The sequence below is a fragment of the Diprion similis genome, chromosome 11 (assembly GCF_021155765.1).
Source record: "Diprion similis isolate iyDipSimi1 chromosome 11, iyDipSimi1.1, whole genome shotgun sequence".
NCBI lineage: Eukaryota > Metazoa > Arthropoda > Insecta > Hymenoptera > Diprionidae > Diprion > Diprion similis.
In genome coordinates this window covers 6,109,121-6,128,122 of record NC_060115.1, presented here as the reverse complement: position 1 = coordinate 6,128,122, position 19,002 = coordinate 6,109,121, and the positions used below count along the sequence as shown (strand labels likewise).

General features: G+C 35.9%; 2 protein-coding genes across 6 annotated transcripts in view; one reads left to right on the top strand and one right to left on the bottom strand.

Annotated features, from left to right (window-relative positions):
* Window positions 1-970: 970 nt before the first annotated feature.
* LOC124412350 (zinc finger CCCH domain-containing protein 11B-like) lies at window positions 971-14,495 on the top strand. 4 transcript variants are annotated; one of them, XM_046892150.1, is made up of 6 exons: window positions 971-1,092; window positions 1,411-1,510; window positions 2,102-2,221; window positions 2,355-2,532; window positions 3,192-3,332; window positions 12,842-14,495. In XM_046892150.1, exons 2-6 carry the CDS (start codon window positions 1,451-1,453, stop codon window positions 13,843-13,845), a joined length of 1,503 nt encoding a protein of 500 aa, XP_046748106.1. In that variant the 5' UTR covers window positions 971-1,092; window positions 1,411-1,450; the 3' UTR covers window positions 13,846-14,495. The 4 variants fall into 4 exon arrangements, with proteins under 4 accessions (XP_046748106.1, XP_046748105.1, XP_046748103.1 ...); XM_046892149.1 differs by having other exon boundaries at window positions 993-1,092; window positions 1,451-1,510; XM_046892147.1 differs by lacking the exon at window positions 971-1,092 and adding an exon at window positions 1,153-1,283.
* Window positions 14,496-17,514: 3,019 nt separating this feature from the next.
* LOC124412351 (paired box protein Pax-6-like) overlaps window positions 17,515-19,002 on the bottom strand; it is a 59,845-nt gene continuing 58,357 nt past the window's right edge. Inside the window, exons 9-10 of one of the 2 annotated variants that reach the window (XM_046892151.1) lie at window positions 18,690-18,991; window positions 17,515-17,765 (exon numbers count right to left, since the gene is read on the bottom strand). In XM_046892151.1, the coding sequence (XP_046748107.1) occupies window positions 17,671-17,765; window positions 18,690-18,991 (397 nt within the window). In that variant the 3' untranslated portion in view covers window positions 17,515-17,670. Of the gene's footprint in view, window positions 17,766-18,585; window positions 18,992-19,002 lie in introns of both variants that reach the window. The other variant, XR_006929788.1, reaches the window with a different exon arrangement.

Sequence of the window (19,002 nt, the reverse complement as noted above, 5' to 3'; positions counted from 1 at the left end):
TTCCACAATAAGTCGTTTTGTGGAACCATGAATGCTGAATGTAGAAGAGAATTTGAGATGGTGAAGTAAAGAAAGATAGCGTAGTTGAACGATGCTGCTAAAACAGTGATTATTATTTGAAATATTACAATTGACAATGAGTATTGTACTATTATTGATAAATGTACAAATTGTTGAAATTTGAAACATACGCTTTGTAGACAGTTTACTATTTGGAAAAGCGTAACGGTTGTTATCAAACGCATTTAATTTTACACAACTGATTCATTAATTTTCAGTGCTTCTTAGACGGAAAAATTTGTATCTACCTATATTTTATTTTTAAGACTACTTACATAAAAATTCTGTACATCATTTTTTTTATGTAATATACATGATAAGTACCTATACTCCAGGTTTGGTATTGGCTGTGGACTATTTCTATTTCTTGTCCACAATGTGATAAATTCTCATTTTTCGTCAACATATCAATTGTGCGAAGATATATGAGCGTTATAACTTACTGAATAAAGTTGTGAGTAAAATTTGTTGACCATATTTTTTCTAAATAAATATTACAGGTCTCCCTGTAGGTATACAAAGAAGTATCTCTTTTGCCGCTTCACTACAGTATATCAGGCAATTATTAATGATCGTTCGTGTTTGATTACTTCATCGAATCCATAGGAAATATCGGTAATTATAAAATATAGTTCATCTGAAATGTTGGACTTCAATATTCAATACCTCACACATAATTGCTGTGTTTATGCCCGTGTCATTTTTGAGAGATGAAATCGAACCTTTCGCATTTCGTTTTTATTCAAAATATATTCATTAATAATATTCACGTACATATAAATATTATACGCATGTTAAAAATTCATAAGCGAGCCAGCAGGTGACAAGTTACGCAGCTTGCGCACGTTTCAAAAGTTCCCGCGCTCCCCAACAGCGCGGTCTCGGCGAAGATTCGCGAACGTCAATTCGGTTGATCGCCGTTTGGAGTTCGGGTATTTTCGTGAACGCAGACGCCAGACGGATATTCTCGGGCAAAGCGAGAGGGCAGCGAGAAGAAAAAAAAGAAGACCACCCGACGCATCACGACTGGACGTAAGTAGATAAATATGACATATTCATAATATTAGTAATAAAAAATTGTCCTCGAACTATCCCCTATTGTTTGCCATGAGTTTTTCCTCCGTTTACCCCACGAAATTCGGTACGAATTTCCAGTATAAATTTGACCGTTCCGAAGCGAAGCACGGGGAGTTGAAAATCACGATCATGTTTAGGACGAAATGGTAACTTTTTCATCAGATATACCTATGAATACCAAACGTAACGTTCGTCAGTTCGCAGGATAATACCGGGGGCGGAAGCCACTAAAGTTTTCTCATATTTTATCATTTTTCTTCTTCTCTTTTACAGCAAGGAACACGACCACTCATCTTTTTACCAATTCTTGCAGATGGAGCACAGTCAAAAAAACACCGACTGCTACTTTTTCTACTATTCGACATGTTTAAAGGTAATATTTCATCAACATTGACAACAATTATTATCTCCTTCATCATTCTACGAGCTATCGTACCGTGACGTTTTTGACACGCGCGATTCCATATTGCGTGAGCCAAATGAATTGTAAGGTTAGGTCGGCCATGTTGCAGCCATGTCGTATGTTTCGCTCTTGATCCCCTTTCACTTGTAACGAGACAGTAATCGCCGGAGGACTTTCGTTGCGTACGAAACATTTGTTGAAATCGGTATTCTCTGATGTTTCAATTTTTCCTCGTAAATTCCCACTCCATTTACACTTACTTATCTCTAATTTTCACCACCCGGAAATATTATTCTCCTCTCTTTTATTGAAGATATTGACGAGATTTTCCTGTTTTACACTCTTGTTCTGATTTTTATTCAGACTCTCAAGCTAAATTTAGATTTTCCTCAATCTAATTCCACTCTGACTGAGCCTTGGTCAGTTCTTTCATTTTCTTTTTCTAGTCACTATCACTAGTTATAATTAACAGCTACTTTACAACAATCTAAATTACGAAGTCACATATTTTCCAATTTCACTTAAATTCAATCATAATGGTACCTATTTCTACTTCCTCAGGGTGACGCTTGCGCATTTAGACATGAGCCCTCTGCCTTGGGATGCGAGACGATGTGCTCGTACTGGCAATCGGGGAATTGTCTCAACGAGCATTGCAACTTCAGACACATGGAACTTAAGGTATCAATGATGACACGGATTTTATAATAGGTTTTCTGCATTTTTTGAATAATTTCTTGATGCCTTGTTGTATCAAGGAATTTGCACAATCATCAAGCATCTGAGTTTAATCAAAAGCGAAATTTTGTTACAGAAAAATCGCAAATCGATCGCATGCTACTGGGAGACGCAACCGGGTGGATGTAGAAAACCTCATTGCTGTTTCATGCACAAGAATGCTCGCGGCCCAACAACAGCCGAGCCAATTAATCCTGGAAGAAACAATGAGCTGACTGCGAAGCCCGTCAACCAAGAATGGTCCAACCGTCAGGGTATACAAATTATCAACCAAAATCGATTCCCAAATAATTTTTCTGAGTAATAGACTCATTGTGTCCAGTCATAATGGGAATTCTCAAATTATTATGGAGATTCCACAAAGATGAATAAAAATACCTGGCAATATCAGGCAATTTGATTCCCGTGTCTTAGTTTTATTGGAACGTGAGCCTCAATTTATTTGTCCGTAATAGAATTTGAAAAACTCACCTTCAACATTGTGATGAATAAATTTTACCTAATACATCCGACCTTAGATTGTTTATTTTTAAAAGTATTTTCTTGTCATGCGGTTGAATATGATCTAAAGAAGAAGTTTGTTATTTTTACCTGCCAATCTGAAATTTCTGTAAAACTGCCTGGAATTACTTATCTCGATCGAACTGGACACTGTGAGGCTGTCATAAACATGTTAACGTTCCGTTCACATCAAAATGGCAATCTGAATGTGTGTCAGGTGTGACATTAAACAACATTCTGTCGATGTAAATCATGTTTTCGAGCTTTATGGAATGTAATAGCATTGTTTTTATGAATAATTAAGTGGGAATTTGTAATAGCTACAACAAGTCAAAACTTGTGTAGTTACAGAGACAAGCGTATACACAAAACTCGTTTTTCCATTGTTTTCAATGCTTTTCGTTTCCGACAGATGATGGCAAGTACGATTCGGATCCACGCACCACCCTCGATGGAAGTAGCACCGAATCCGATCAAGGCCGCGGGGGCAGCGAAGCTGGGAGCTTCATTGGCAGTCCGGCCGTCGACCCTCTTGTCGTCAACTTCGAGGAAGGTATGCGGCTTTACTAGCCCCCCCGCCCATCTTTCGACGTACACTACCTCGCGCCACGCGCCCTCTCCCTACCGCATAATCTACAAGCTAATATAAATCTGTCAAATCTGTCAACCCTGTCGAATTTACCAACTCTACCAAGTCTTTCAAACTCTCTTGGGATCCCCGGAATCCCAGGACTGCCTGCCAATGTGCTAAATATTCAAAACAGCTCGACCAACGTTGGGGGAAATTTTAACATACCGCGAGGTTCTGCCGCTCACGCACAGGGAGGATGTCCTCCTCGTGTTTTATCTTTTGCTCGTCGTTCGAATCTGCGTTCGTATAATCAAGGACAGTCATTTGCAACCTTGCAAAATGCCACCACGTCGTCGCTACTCCAGCGGCCTCCGTACACTTCGTCTCTTCGCCTGCAACAGTCGCAGCAGCATCAGACGCAAACGCAAACGCAAATTCAAACACCAACACAGACACAAACACAAACGCAAACACCAAGGTTCCCGTTTCCCTTCTTAGGCTTTGCGTCATATGGAAGGTTTTAAATGTTACTATATAATTCACGAGCTGAGCGGTTGGAAATATTTGACATTAAAATACAAATATCGTGTTGGCTTTTGAGGGCCGAGTTTGAGGTAATGGTTACTCGTTAAAAACGACGTTACTTGTACTTGGTAGCACAGATAAAGCAACGGTAGATATCTATGGGAGCACCGTCGCACTACATTTTTCATTTTTTTCTTCATTTTTGTCTTTCCACCTCTGCAGGCTAATGTTCTTCTTAGAGTTGAGACAGTGTTTCTAACCGTTATCCTTATTTGTTGGAAATATAACGTGAACTCTAAATGGTACAAATTACTGAGGAAACAATTAACTGTAGCCTGCAGTTTCTGTTTTCTACTTTCAGAAGAATATGATTTAAATGTCAATTTAAATAACAACCAAGTCGAAAGTAAGGGGCGAAATGTTCGTAACTTTTTAATTTGTTGATTACTTGATGAGAAGATGCTGATAGCATGAAGTAGTAGGAAGGAAAATGGCGTTAGATGTTGTATTAGTGGAGTGGACATAGTGGTAAATTTTAAGAATTCTATAGATACGAATCAATTTTTTCTTTTCCTTTTTTAGTGTCTTGCGTTTCAATCGTTTTAAACCGTACCTTGAGTTTCATTATTAAGAAGATGTATATAACGTTAATTATTATTATTATTATTAATATTATTCATATTCACATTCATGTTACTGGTAACCAATAACTGAATAATGCAAAGCCAGAATGCGCATTAAAATATTATGGTACATAATTATTCAATCGTAATAACTGTCACACGCAGCTCTCCGCGGCTACATCGGTTTTATTAGCTTTACGAGTAATAACTGAAAGTATTCACGTAGAAAGTATGTGGTCAAAGCGATGTGTAGGTACCATGCATGACACAGGTGTTACATAGGGTGAAGATAAAAATTTATAAAATAGAGAAGATTAATGATTTGGCGAAAGCAAAACAAGAGAAAACGAACAATCACATTGAAATTGTTACAAACATGCGGGGAAAATAATTATGATATGAATGTCAGTTCGTGTCTGTGTCGTCAGAAAGAATAATTGAGCTCTGAAATCATGCAGCATTTTTTGCGGAGCCATTATATGCGAAATTTACTCCATGTTCGACACTTGGACGTGTAAATTTAGCTTATTCGTTTGATACGAAGAACGTTCGATACATACATACATTTTTTTTTTCTGTTAAAATCCGTAAAAAAGAGTTTTTTATCCTCTATTTTCCATGGCTCCGTCTGTTGGCATTATTTTTTTTTTATTTTTCGTTTTTCCCATTTTCATATTTTATAAGATCTGTTGGAAAAAATTTCGTTCTTGGTATCCAACTTGATCTTTATTTTGAAATTTTTTTTTCTCCATTTTATTGTATTCGTTCTGTGTTTCAAACACTATGAAGAAGCCTATAAAATATTGGGTAGTTGATTTTCTTTGAATTATGTTATATTAGTTCGATTGTTTTTAGAACTTTACTCTGTTATTACAATACATCTAATTAATTGTAAAAGGAAAATAAGGGGTCGAAGAGAGAACCTCTTCAACTTGCAACTTAGTCTAGAACCTTCATTTCACAGTTAAAGTTGAGGCTACATGCTCTTTTGGAATTTTTTCACCGTCTGTGATTTATGGCGGAACTTTTTCCCATATTTTTTCCAAACTACCTAAATGTTGGAATTTGACAGTCAAAACTTGTTTGTACCCTCTTCTTGCATGCATCTAATACGAAGTGAAGCTGTACTCTCGTTCAGTGGTGATAACCACCAAGGGCAAACTGAATTACGTCTTTATCAATTAAAGTAGATTATCAAGTTTACTGTTCGTTCTTTGTTTGTATTGCCAGGTCGATTGGATAGTTCAATAAAACGTAACGTGCAAATATTGCACCTGCATTATCATAGGGATATGGTACATGAGATGAAATGTTACAATCATTCTTCCCAGTTAGTCAGATTTTTGTTTCTACCAAAGCAATGCAAAAATCATTTCATATTCAGGGGGTAACGAACGGATAAAAATAAAAACTAGATGTTCTATGGACAAGTATACATATAATATAGCCCGCTTGATGTGTAGCTGACAACCGTTGTCGTCATAGTATAAGTAACGTACTAAAGGAAAAAAGAAGAAGGCATTAAAAAAACGTTAATTTAAATTTTTAGAATGCTTGAGACTCGATCGATTGCTATTCGTTCACCTTCTTTGCCACAAAGCATAATAAAACTGGTAATTTTTTATTTATTCTTCGTTGAAAAAATATTTATTCAAGAACCATTCTGGTTTTTTTACTCCGATTGGTCGAGTTTCAAGCCTGCACATGCGTGCGATCAGAACATCACACCTGTCAATATCATCCTAATTATTTACGTCGCAATGTCGTTTCTTCTAAGCATGTTGAACAACGGCGAACTGTCCAACCATGTTTCAAACTGTTTAAGAACAACTATTTACTAGACCCCAGCCTCTTTTATATATATATATATACATATACATATCTCTATGCGTGGATATATGTGTGTCTATATATGTACATCTTGATATGTATACGCATACACATATATGTCTGTGTATACACGCTTGCGTGTGTATATTTATATACAAATAAATGCCTTCATATGTTTTGGCTTTTGACAAATTCTATACTCCGGCTTGGGATCGACATGAGCTAAATTTTTGTGCGCGGCATTGCGAAGGTTTTTCTCTATGTATTTGTAGATATATCATATATGTACCGTATATGATGATACAAAATAATGAGAGAAAGAAAACGAAAGAAAGAAAGAAAAAAAAAAAAAAACACACAACTGAACAAAAACCAAATTGTAATTATAGAATTGTAATTGAGAAAGGTACGAGCACAAACGATTCTATAAATGTGTAGTCGTTGAAACTCTGTGAGAAGTAGAATTTACAACGTTTTTAGGCTTTAGTAGATAATAAATGAATGATAAACAATAAAGTAACAAAAATAAAATAAAAAAAAAAAAAACATGAAAAAATGAATAAAAAAAAAATAGTCAACTATAAATATTAATTCCAAATTATTGAACTTTTAATATGAAATTTCCGATGCAATACGTTCTGCGAGTTTAACACGCGGGTAGATAATGAAAAAAGGCATCCGGCATCGCGATATATGCATACAGATACGAGTAGTAAAAAATTGGAAATAGTCGAGATAGGTAATTATATAAGAATGTGTAAATTCGAACACCGATTTATGTTTATATTTATTTGAATATTTCTGTTATATATTATTATTAATAATATTATTGATTATTATTATTATTATTATTCTTGGGAACTTTTATTTACGCTATAAGCAATTGAAGATCGGAAATGTTTTAGGCTATGCAATAATCAATAATCAGGTTTTCAGCGTGAATCGCGTTAAGCATTTTTCTTTTTTTTTATAAAATTGCTTTTATTAATTGCATTTCTTTTAGTTGGTTAAAAGAGAGAAAAAAAATTAAGAAGATCTTTGCCCACTTCAATTAAGTTTTTCCTTATTGCCTTCGCTCACGTAAATGAAAAATGAATATTACTTATATTCAGTAGTTGCGGAATGAAGTATAGATTATAGCGAAAACAAAAATTAATGAAAAAGAAAAGTTTAGACACTAAAATAGCGTTCTACAGTACATTCGTAAATTAATACCAGAGTTGTTGATTCTTGAGCTTTGTATTCATTATCGTTATACAATAACATTACCATTCTTATGCCTTCGATGAGAGTATAACAATTGTGACATTACACGATAACCAAGCTCAGGTGAATACGAATTCGAAATTTTTACGTTCGGAGTCAGCACCTCAGGTCAGATCATCTATAATCTGAAATAAGTAACGAAATGAAAATTTGAAATAAAAGAAAAGCTAAAAGAAAAAAAAAAAGAAGAAAAATACAACCATGTATAAAAGAAAAAAAAACAAAAAAAAAAAAACGAAATGGCAACACTAGATTAGCCTGAAAGGAAATGGCCAACTACTATGTATATGTATATACATATGTTATGTGTTTGTATACATATGCAGATAGCGTACACACACACACACACACACACAAACACATGTATGCACACGTGTAGAATTTAAGGACAACCATACGCAACGGAAATACATTCATACAAAGACATTTTCGCAGACACAATCTTACAACACCACATAGGAAAAATAATCATCTTAATTGCGAGGCGTATTAAGCATAACGAAATATTATATTTAATTATTATTAATATTTATATAAGAAAGAAGAAGAAAAATACGGATAAATCAATATTGATTATTACTAAAGTAATGCAACCAGGATAATCACTGAGAAACATTAACAACACGTTTCTTATTATTATCGATAGTCTCTTATCGTAATTATTCAATCTTTAAAATTTAACATTTCATTTTTGTAACGCGATTACGCGTTGTGTTGTTGTGAAAAACGCATTGTGAATATCCTGGAATATAAATCGGAGAAAATTTCAGACCGTAAATAGAATCGCATAAAATCGAATCGAATAAGATGAAGTTAAACTACCTGCAGTTGAATGATCAGATTTCATTGAAGAAATTGAACTTATTCGTTGCGTTCGAATCGTGCGATTCTACCTTCTGAAATATTTCATATTGGAAATGAAAAAGGTGGTAGCAGATAGTGAAGCGAATCGTGTGATGATGGTGTTCTATTTAATAATGCCCTATCAGCATAACTGTAGAATACATACCTATGCATACGTACGTAGTCATCACAAGTATGTATCTATGTATGTATGTATGTGGGATACATAATGATTTATTAATACGCACGCGCATCTCACTTGCGTGTTTCAGATAAATCTACGTACGTAAACAAAAGCTTGTATTATACATATTATTGAATATAATAACGAGTAACCATAAATAGGTATTTAAAATATTAACCAATGGAAGCGAAGTAATGGAGGTGAAGAAAAAAGAAAAAAAAAAAAAAAAAAAAGAAAAAAAAAACCAAGATTCATAGTTGGTCGAATTTCTGTACATAAATATAACATACATTATAACTATACGATTATCGAAGCATTTTGCGGCTTGTCAGATTGCTTGGTTGGTTCATTGCGAGGCGCGCAGGAATGATTACGTGTTGAAAAGTTATAGCGTATTTGGTTTTTTTATTTTATTTTATTTTTTTTTTTTTCATCTACTTCAGGACGCGATAAACATATTCGGAGAATTCACGAGTCGTAATTTACTTTCTTCTTTTCAATAACTCGATTCTATTCGACCCGATCTGTTGAAAAATTTGTGTCAGTTGGAGTTTTTTCATTTTGCAATTTTTGAACTGTTTTTGTCGGCAAACGTTTTGATAAACCTCTCGAGGATCTGGACCTGTCGACAAAAAATTTTTAAAAATGACAAAAAAAAAAAAAAAAAAAAAAACCAACAACAACTACTTTATCTTACACATTATTTGTGATTTTACTCTGATTGTGAGGTGAGAGTGTAAATACTCCAACAGAAATTGATTCGAAATTCGTTATAATCTGCTAGAATTGTAACACGTAACATCCCATGCAGCTCGCAAATTGCAATACGTAGTTTGCAAACTGTAGTTAGTAATCTTATCGTATTGCAACAAAGATACTGTATATTTCAAACGCAATTTATCTCATATAAAAATAGAGAAAAACAAAAAGATTCGAAAAGGAACACGAGAGATAAAAATATGGCTGCCAGTAGCATTAGCCCGATTCTATGTCTAGGCAATGTCGAATCAATACTTTGATTTCAACGAACGATGACTTGAAAAACAAAAATTTAGAGTATCTAAATTCAGTTACCAATATTTTTTTTTCTACTTTTTTTTTTTTGTTTTTCTTTTTTTCGTTTTTTGTTCCACCTTTTGATGACTGCGACGAACGAAAGGGGTGTTAATGCTACCATGATAAATCAAGGCCTGTAGTTAGATAATATAAAGACTCTTCTTTTGGTACAGTTTATTTTCCGCTATCAAAATCGTTGGCGTTTTTTGTTATTGTTTGTACTATTTGTATCTATTTCATTATACTTACTTTGGTTTTTTATTTTTTTTTTTATTTTTTTTTTTTTGATTCTCTGAATATGTGTAGCGTCATTATCTTTTGTTTTGTCGTAAAATAATTTTTTTTTTTTTGTGTTCATTCTACAGTGTCGTCACTTTGGGTTCGACGACACGTTGTAATGAATTTCCTCCTGAATGTAATGCTTCTCAATATTTCTTTCCACCTAATCAATTTCATTTAGTTAATCTTTTGTATCATTCTATTTTCAGTTTTCGTTTAAAAATTTTTTTCAATTCACATTCTATGTGACTGTTAACCATGTTATATAAGCGTGTTATACATCAAAAGCATCGTACAACTCTGGTATTATCAATTGTATTTGCTTTTTACCCGGTGAGAAAGCTATAATTTTCTATATAATTAGCATTTTTGTGTTTTTTGATAATAATTGATTGACTTATTGATTAATATCAACAATGACAGTTAAACCTATGTAAAAGAACAAGAGGAGAGACAAAGAAGCGATAGGAAGAAAGTAAGAGAGTCAGAGAGAGAGAAAGAGAGCGCGCGCGTGTGTGTGTGTGTGTGTGAGTGAGAGAGAGAAAGAGAGAGAGACAAAACGAGGAATGATCGAGAGTACGGAAGAAGAAACAGATGGAAAAGTAGCTTTGGAAAGTTAGAAGCAACTGATGCAAAGAAGAAGAAAAAAAAAAAAAAAAAATGCGTTTGTAGAAGTCGAGGTGAGTCAGTAATTAAGAATACATCATTGAATAAAAAGAAAGAAAAAAAAAACAACAACAAAAAACAACACTGAGGAAAAAAATGAATTGATTAATTAATAATAATGAATATAAGCTATAAGTGAGAAACGATCATAAATATTGTAATATCGGCGAATCCAGTTGCTATTAGATCGATTTCAACTTACTACTTCTGCTAAGGGATAATAAAATAACACGAAACATTATTATTATATAATATATGATTGATGTAAGCAATGAAATTGATACTTTTAATTGAAAAACTATATTTGGATTTCAATAAAACTTGATACCTCGGAGAATATTATTATTTGTTTATGTTTTTTTTTCTTCTATTCACATATTCTCGTTCATAGTATTACTCTTATATACTTATGTGTGAACATTTATACGACATGCTGCTAGTGTGTTCCATTTTTTTTTTTTTCACGTACATATTATATACGTCTCACGGTATAATATATACTTTATACGCATATACTTATAATTATTATATACCATACATACACACATATACATATACATATACATATATATATATATATGTCCTGAATACGGATACAGATGTATTATGTATATTATAAATATCACATAAGTAACGACTGTGTCGAGTGTGTTTCAGATCAGGGTTTAACAACCCTGATTGTCTAGTCAACGTACGAAGTACGAAGTCTATGGGAGTCGCACGTTTCTTGGATACACATTGAAAGCAAGAACGGAAAGAAATATAAAACATGTAGAAAACTCGAAAGAAATTGAAAAGAAAAGTAGAAAAATTCGGATGTCAAGCTAAAAAATGCAATGCCTGCAAAGAAACCGCAACGCCCTTCTCACAGCTACCGGCCAGAAACTCTTACCAACTTATCGATATCTCCGAAAGACAACCCTTTACGTTGCACACGAAAGAAAATTCACACCCTGCCGGAAGAAACGGAGATTCCCCGTGGCTTTGGACGGTGCCCAAGAAGACCTTGGGACCTTCTCTTGTCGTGGTTCATCGCTTTTTCTTCGTGGTCGGTGGTTAGTGGTCAGTGGTTTTGGTGATTGGTGAACGATTATCAGTGATCAATGGATAAAATGAGTATCTGTATCGATAACGCGCCCCGGTTCTTTGTGAAGTGGTGGATTATTACTGTTTCGTTCTTTCTTTCTTCCCCACCCCCTTTTTTTTTTCTTTCTTTCTTTCTTTGTTTTTGAATTTTTTGCTTTCTACAAAGAATCGTTTCATGTTGATTTCATCTTTGAACGAACAATGTTTTCTGGAATGTGTGTGATGATTTTATTGACGAAAATTTGAATTGACCATTTAATCTTGTACATGCATGGAAAGAGACGCTGAAACGAATAGAGTAGCCGTGAAAGAAAGACTGAGAGAAAGAGAGCGATTGAGTGAGAGTTAAAGTGAGAGAGAGAGAGAGTGAGAGTGAGAGTGAGAATGAGAATGAGAATGAGAATGAGAGTGAGAGAGAGAAGAAAGAAAAAGGGAATAGAAAGAAGGAAGTGAAAAGTATACATGATCAAAACGTGTCATTTGTCAAGAAACTGCAAGAATGCACAAAAGAAAATAATAGCTGTTCCGACCGGGTTTAACGAAGATATAAATATGTATATATATATAACAGAGAAACGATATAAAACCGTAGAAAATCAGATCATTCAACCAATTGATCAATTGTAAAAACATTTATATGAATCAGATATATAAAATATATATTCATTGTACAACCACGAGTCAACGGAGAATATATTGAGAAAATAATACATGAAATGGAATTCTGGAATTCGCAATTTGCCTGTCTCTCGGCTTTTCTATATCGTACAATTTAAATTCAATACCATATACATTTCGATAACCATTTTCAATTCATATCGTTAAATCGATCACATCTATCGATTGACATTAGAGTATAATGTGAATAGAAAATGATCCAAATCGCGTAGAAAATCGGAGGAAAAAACAAGAGAGAGAAAAAAAAAGATGCTAATGTGACAGCAGTCGACGCGTTTGCTTGTGGTATTCTAGTCGAATATATATATACATGTATATTTTATATATCTATATTTGTATATACATATAAATTTTTTTTTTTAAGATGTCCAAAAAAAAAAAAAAAAAAAAAAAAAAATTTAAATCAGCACGACGCATAATAATTCAGCTCCCGTTTTCTTGGTGTGTTCTTGCAGAGTCAGACAATGAAAGCGTACCGTCGCCAACAAAGCCGCAATTGCGAATGCTACACGTTAAGACCCTAGAAGAGATCAAACTTGAAAGAATCCAGGCGGAGAGTGCGGCTTACTACAATTACACGACCGAAGATACCGCCGGTGGTCATAACGTCCTGACGCTGGAGGTCGGGGACGGAGGCGGAGGAGGCGGAGGCGGAGGAGGCGGCTCGTCAATCCTCGAGCGGAATCTCCGCAGCAGGTTGGCTAACCGCCTGACCGCCAGGTCGTCGAGCCTCAGGACGAACCTGGACTTCCAGGTCTTGTCCCTCGACGAGATACGGAAAAGGAGGCGGAGGATGGCGCCCTCGACGCCGACGGATCTCCCGTCGAGAACGAAGGTTCCTCGTCTCGTGGACGACGTCTCGTCCTCCGTCGAATCACGAACGACGGGGAAAACGGATGAGCAGAACTGCTGCAGCGATTCGGAGATGGAGAAATCCGACCCTGCAAATCGGGGGCCGAGGGCTGCTCTGACGGCTACGGCGCCGCCGGTTCGACTTCGGAGACCTAACCGGACGATGCCGCTGGAAACATCATCGTCGAGGAGAAAAATTAGCAGATATAATTCCGGCGAAATCCTCCAGGAACAACCGGAAATGACGAGCAGTGACAGCAGCCAGGATGCTGCCGTCGTTCCTGACCGACTTACCCTCGTCGCGTCCAGGCCTTCGCTTTCGGCAAGGAACGACAGGGATCAGATCAAGATGGAGGAGGTGGAGGCGGAAGAGGAGGAGGAGGAGAAGGACGCCGCGGCGACCCGGCTGCAGGACCAAAATGGCCTTTCCGCCACGGAGGAGGGACTTTTTAACGGAAATTCAGCGCCGAGGAACTCAATTTCGCGCAGTATTTCGGAGGACGATTATTTGATGATGGACGTGACGTCCTCCACCGTCGATCAATCCGCATCGGCTCCCGGGGCTGAAGATATTTTACAAGACATAGACGAGTTGCTCAACGATTGACTTCCCATCGTTTGTACGATGTTGGACGAGAGTAATCTACGTCCCTGCCTAGGTACCCGTGTATTATACGAATATCCGTCTTGACGGGGAATTTTTTTTCTGTAGGAGTAATACTGGATTTACACAGTTCGGAAAACCGATATACGATCATGAGAGAAGAGAGAAGAGACATGGAGGAAAAAATCGTCTCTCAAATCCGTTTCCGAAATCAATAGTTTGTATGAATTTTTTTCCCGAAGAATAATGGTCTTTCCATATTTGTCTCTCTTTTTGCTGCCTTATCTTCTTTATTATTTGCCGTTAAAACTAACGTCAGCGTCGAGGCTTTGTGTCGTTTCATTTGACTCTCGTTCGTCTGTGTATGATATCGTGATACAATACCGTTATACATATAAAGCGTAATATTAAATCTGTAAGTTTTGTTATTATATTATACGTTTGTAAATTTAGTATACGTCTCAGCATCCAATTTACCCGATACTACAGAGATAAACAAAACGTAAGACTCGACGATTTGTTGGAAACGTTATTATGTTATTATATTCGGAGCGATTGCGCTGTTCTTTCATTGATTATTTCTTTTTTTCTCTTCTCTCATTTTACTAATAATATACGTACACCTATATTTATCGGATAGTTCGGAAATTAGGAGAAAAAGTAAACTAAAGTAAACGTTAGCAATTGAATACTATTGTTGGATACTATTCAACAACTACACGAACAGATAAATGCACGATATGTGAAAACACGAAACTTGGATAGAATTTACAAACCCTCACACAATTTATCTAACACATATATACATAGAATTCATTAATTTCAGAACGTTTTATTAAAAATCGTAAAATTAAAAATGAGTCCGTTACGTTGCTTGGATATAGTAACCTATTGCCATACATATGCTGTATCTCGTAAGTATACATGCGTCGCATATAATATACGAGAAAATATAAGATTATTATATTTACTAAAAAGTATATCAGTTGTGACGTTGCTTGAATATCCAAATTTTTTTCATTTTACTCAAGTGCTTATACCGTTAATTAGTACTGTACGATTAAAATACATCACAGGTAAGTTTCGTTTTTATCTTAAAAAAAAATGCTAATGTTTATTACAGAATCTCATTTTCCTTATGAAAAACGTGTCAACCTTTATTTCAAGGAATAGAAGAAATTGAACAACAAATGTGATGTGGAAACGGACAGGGTCAAGGAATTAACAGAATGCAAAGACGACAGATTTATATAATGTTAATTAAATGCACACACTATTTTATTTTAATATACTATTTTGTTTTTAAATATTTTTTTTTTTTTTCTTTTTTGTTTGCTTTTTAATTCATACGTTTGACATACCTGGCCTATAAAGAGAAATCACATTCGGGTTTTTTTTTTTTTTGCTTCGAATATAAATTACCGGTTACTTGGTAAGTACACTTAATAATCGTAATAATAACCATAATAATAATAATGATAATAATAATAGTTATAACCATAATAATAGCAATGATAAGAATCATAATCATGGTAATTAATCATTTCTCTTATGTATATATTTAGTGTTTAACTGGATACTGCACTGCCCGCAAGAAACTCCTGCAGCTGCAGTTATAGCTGTATAGCCCGACTTTTATTTAGGTAAGTTTATAAATAATAATAATAATAATGATAATAGTAATAATATCTTCCTTATTAATAATATATATTTATATATGTATACGCGGTTAGGTATTTTGATACCGATAACTTATGGATTGAAAATTCCCAATTTCTCCCCTACTTTTCTCCTTCCCAATAATTGTGCCGATTTTTTTAAATTTATTTATTTTTTATTTACCTCATATTTGATTAACATCTTTCTTCTTCCTTTTCTTCTTCTCTATATAAATATAATACAAAGGTGTCGCCAATCGGAATGCTGACTGCGATGCGCACTTATGTACATTTATGTGGTTGCTTTTGCACCTAACGCGTGAATATCCTTTTCAGGGACTCCCGTATGTGGTATTTGTGGTATAAAATAACTTTATGAAATAATAATTATCTATATTTATAGGGAGGGAGAAGACGAATGCCACTCTACATACGGATGCTAAAGTGTACTTATATGCGCATGTATTCAACGTCTTTGCCAATCGTACAGACTACGTAATTAATCAGGTTAGTGGCATACGATCAGCACGATGCTAACGATTCACTTCGCAAGCTCTGAATTATGTTTAACGGTTGAACTGTAAATTGCCAGGACAACCGGTCGTTCGTCGTAAAATATTATCAATACGATAATAAGAATATTTAGTTGTGTCGAATCTTATGATTTGCCGATTATTCTGTGTGCTCAACTGGATTGAATTTCTTTTTCTTCTTTCTTTTTTTTAAACTTGCTCGTCTTTTTTTCATTACAACGAATATAGAGTTAATGGATCGTGTAATAATCTGTAAAGTTTAAAATTTAATGTTAAAATCAATTTCGCTTTCGGTATTGATAAAGAAGACACGTTTTTCACGCATAGTCAGTATATACATAATACAATATATACTCTTATATATCGTGGCAACTTAACGATCGTGCGTCGTCGGGTCATCGTGCAATAACAATGAAAATATAATAACGGGCGTAGTCGCTACAATAATAAACCGATCATTACGCTAATAAACGTACAGGTGATATTGGCGCTAATAATACATGGCGATACAAAGATTAATTATAATAGTATAATAATAATAATAATAATAATAATAGTAATAATGTTAATAATGAAAATAATAATAACATCAGGATTTGTACCAACGTGTGCCGCTGGGGCCAAAAATACCATTTCTATCTACTTATGTACCGTAAGCCATACATACAAGCAGGATTTTTCGACGCGCGTGATTTTTCAATCCGTGTATCAACGTCCCGTACAATTTTTTGCGATATTCGATCACTTCGTTCTCTGGTCGATATTGTCCAAATCATTACGATATGAACAATTCAAGTTTCGTTAAAAATTTAAACGATTCTCGTGCGCAGTCATCTTTCTTTTCCCATTTTCCCCATTTTTACAATTTTTCGTCAACATTGAACTTGCGACATTAAACTGAAGCCAAAATTATACGGAAATACGCCCCCATAATTAGTGGACCACAAAAAACACTTATGAAAATTTAAGAGGAAATCAAAAAAGCTTGACGTTGAAAAATGTCAGCCACTTGACATGAAAATATTCGTACATGTATGTATGCAAATGTATGTATACTTGCTGGGTATTGTGTCCGAGTGATAATAATAATAATAATAATAATATCAATAATAATAATAATATTAATAATAATTAGACATACCGAGAAGTTTGAGCTCTGTCTTACAGAGGTATGTGTTTAATTATAATATAACTATAGTGTAATGCATAATATATACACATATTTCATGTATCCCTTAGCGGTGAGCGAAAGTGAAAGTGATGGAGTTACAGAGTGAGATAAGGGAAAAATAGACATAGAAATAGAAAGAAAGGGAGAGTGAGAGAGAGAAAGAGAGAGTGGGAGAGTAGAATTTGAGCGAGTCGCGTATGACTGGAGAGTTGAGCGTGATATTGTGATTGCATCTTCAGGTTCCCGATCTTCCTCGATATTCTCTTCTTCTTCCCGCTGTGTTTGCATCTCGATGTATACGTATAGGTATCGGAACTCGAGATTATCGCAGCAGAGCTTCTTCTCGTCCCTCGACGATCTGATCTGCAGGTGGGTTAGGGATGTGGAGGTAGGAATGGCAGGGTGGCATTAGGGCGGGGCCTCGTCTCGTCTAAGGGCCGGAAGTTGACGTCGAAGCCCACCACGGTCACTGAAGTCTCGGCGACCAGTACTGGGCAGCCATATCCGGTGCCGGCTGACCCGGTACCGCGATCGGCACGCTAACTCCGGGCGAGATCAAACCTGGAAAGAGAAGATACGCGAAGATAGTTAAACGACGAATTCTCATCTCGGGATGTTCTTATAAGCGATTCTCTTGGTGGAACTAGTGCATCGGTTGGATTGTCTGCATGATATGCAATGACTGTAGCTACATTTTTTGGTAATGCATAATGTAATTTATTACTGAAGATGTAGGCGAGTTTGACGATCTTTAGAGATAGGATGATTAATTATGAACTTTCGCGCAGTTTTATTTATATCCTTCGTATTACACATTTATCCTGCTGATATAATGTTATCTTATACACAAATCTTTCAGACACGCTTCGTTTCGTGATATATAACAAAAATTTGTTCATTTTATGTATACAGAATTGTAAGTATGTATATCGTGAATTTGTAAATTAATCTTGATGAGTTGGAAAAGTTTCTTTATTTTCGAGTATCTTGAATCGGTTTGATTAATATGGACTCACTCGGCTATGCTGAAAATGAGATTAAGCGAGTCTATAGATATAGTATCATAGAAATTCTGGAATTGCTTTATAACAGGCCTGACTAGCCGAGCCTGAGTCTAATGTTTGTTATCAAACCATTGAAACTCCTGTAACCACTCGATTGGCTCAACTTGTATTACAATCTATCAGAAAAGCGCTTCGCCTGATATTGTATTTGACCTAAAAGACAGATAGCCGAGTGAAGATCTCATCGCGATGGCTCAATACTATTAAACTCCAGCAGTGTTTGTGTAGCAAATTAAAGTGTCGTAATTATAAGCCATGACATCCGCTCGCAGGATTAAAGGGGGGCCTTAGAATGTATCAATCAGTCAAGTCATTACCGCTCAATAGTACGTCCCGACGGATCCGTGGTAGATCCAGCTCTCCTGTGGCTAGAGAGCGAGCAGCGAATGAAGGGAGTGCAGCGAGTGTGGTAGACACTCACCGGTCGAGCTGGTATTCTGGTTGTACTGATTCAGGCCCGCGGTGTGATAGGGCTGCGTAGGGCTGCAGGTCGGCCTCGCCCCGTAGCCCAGGTGAAGGGGCTCGTAGCTGGGCGGACGGGCGACGCCGCACGAGTACCCGTTGTCTCGTTGCTGAAGACAGGCCCCGGGACTCGGGCCCACCGTCATACCGACGCTCATGCCCATCGGGCCCATCCCGCCGCCGCCGGTCATCCCGGGGCCCGTGTGCTGGCTCTGCTGACTCTGCGAGGACATCGCGAAGCTCGGCATCGACGTCATGGGGCTGGAAGAGTG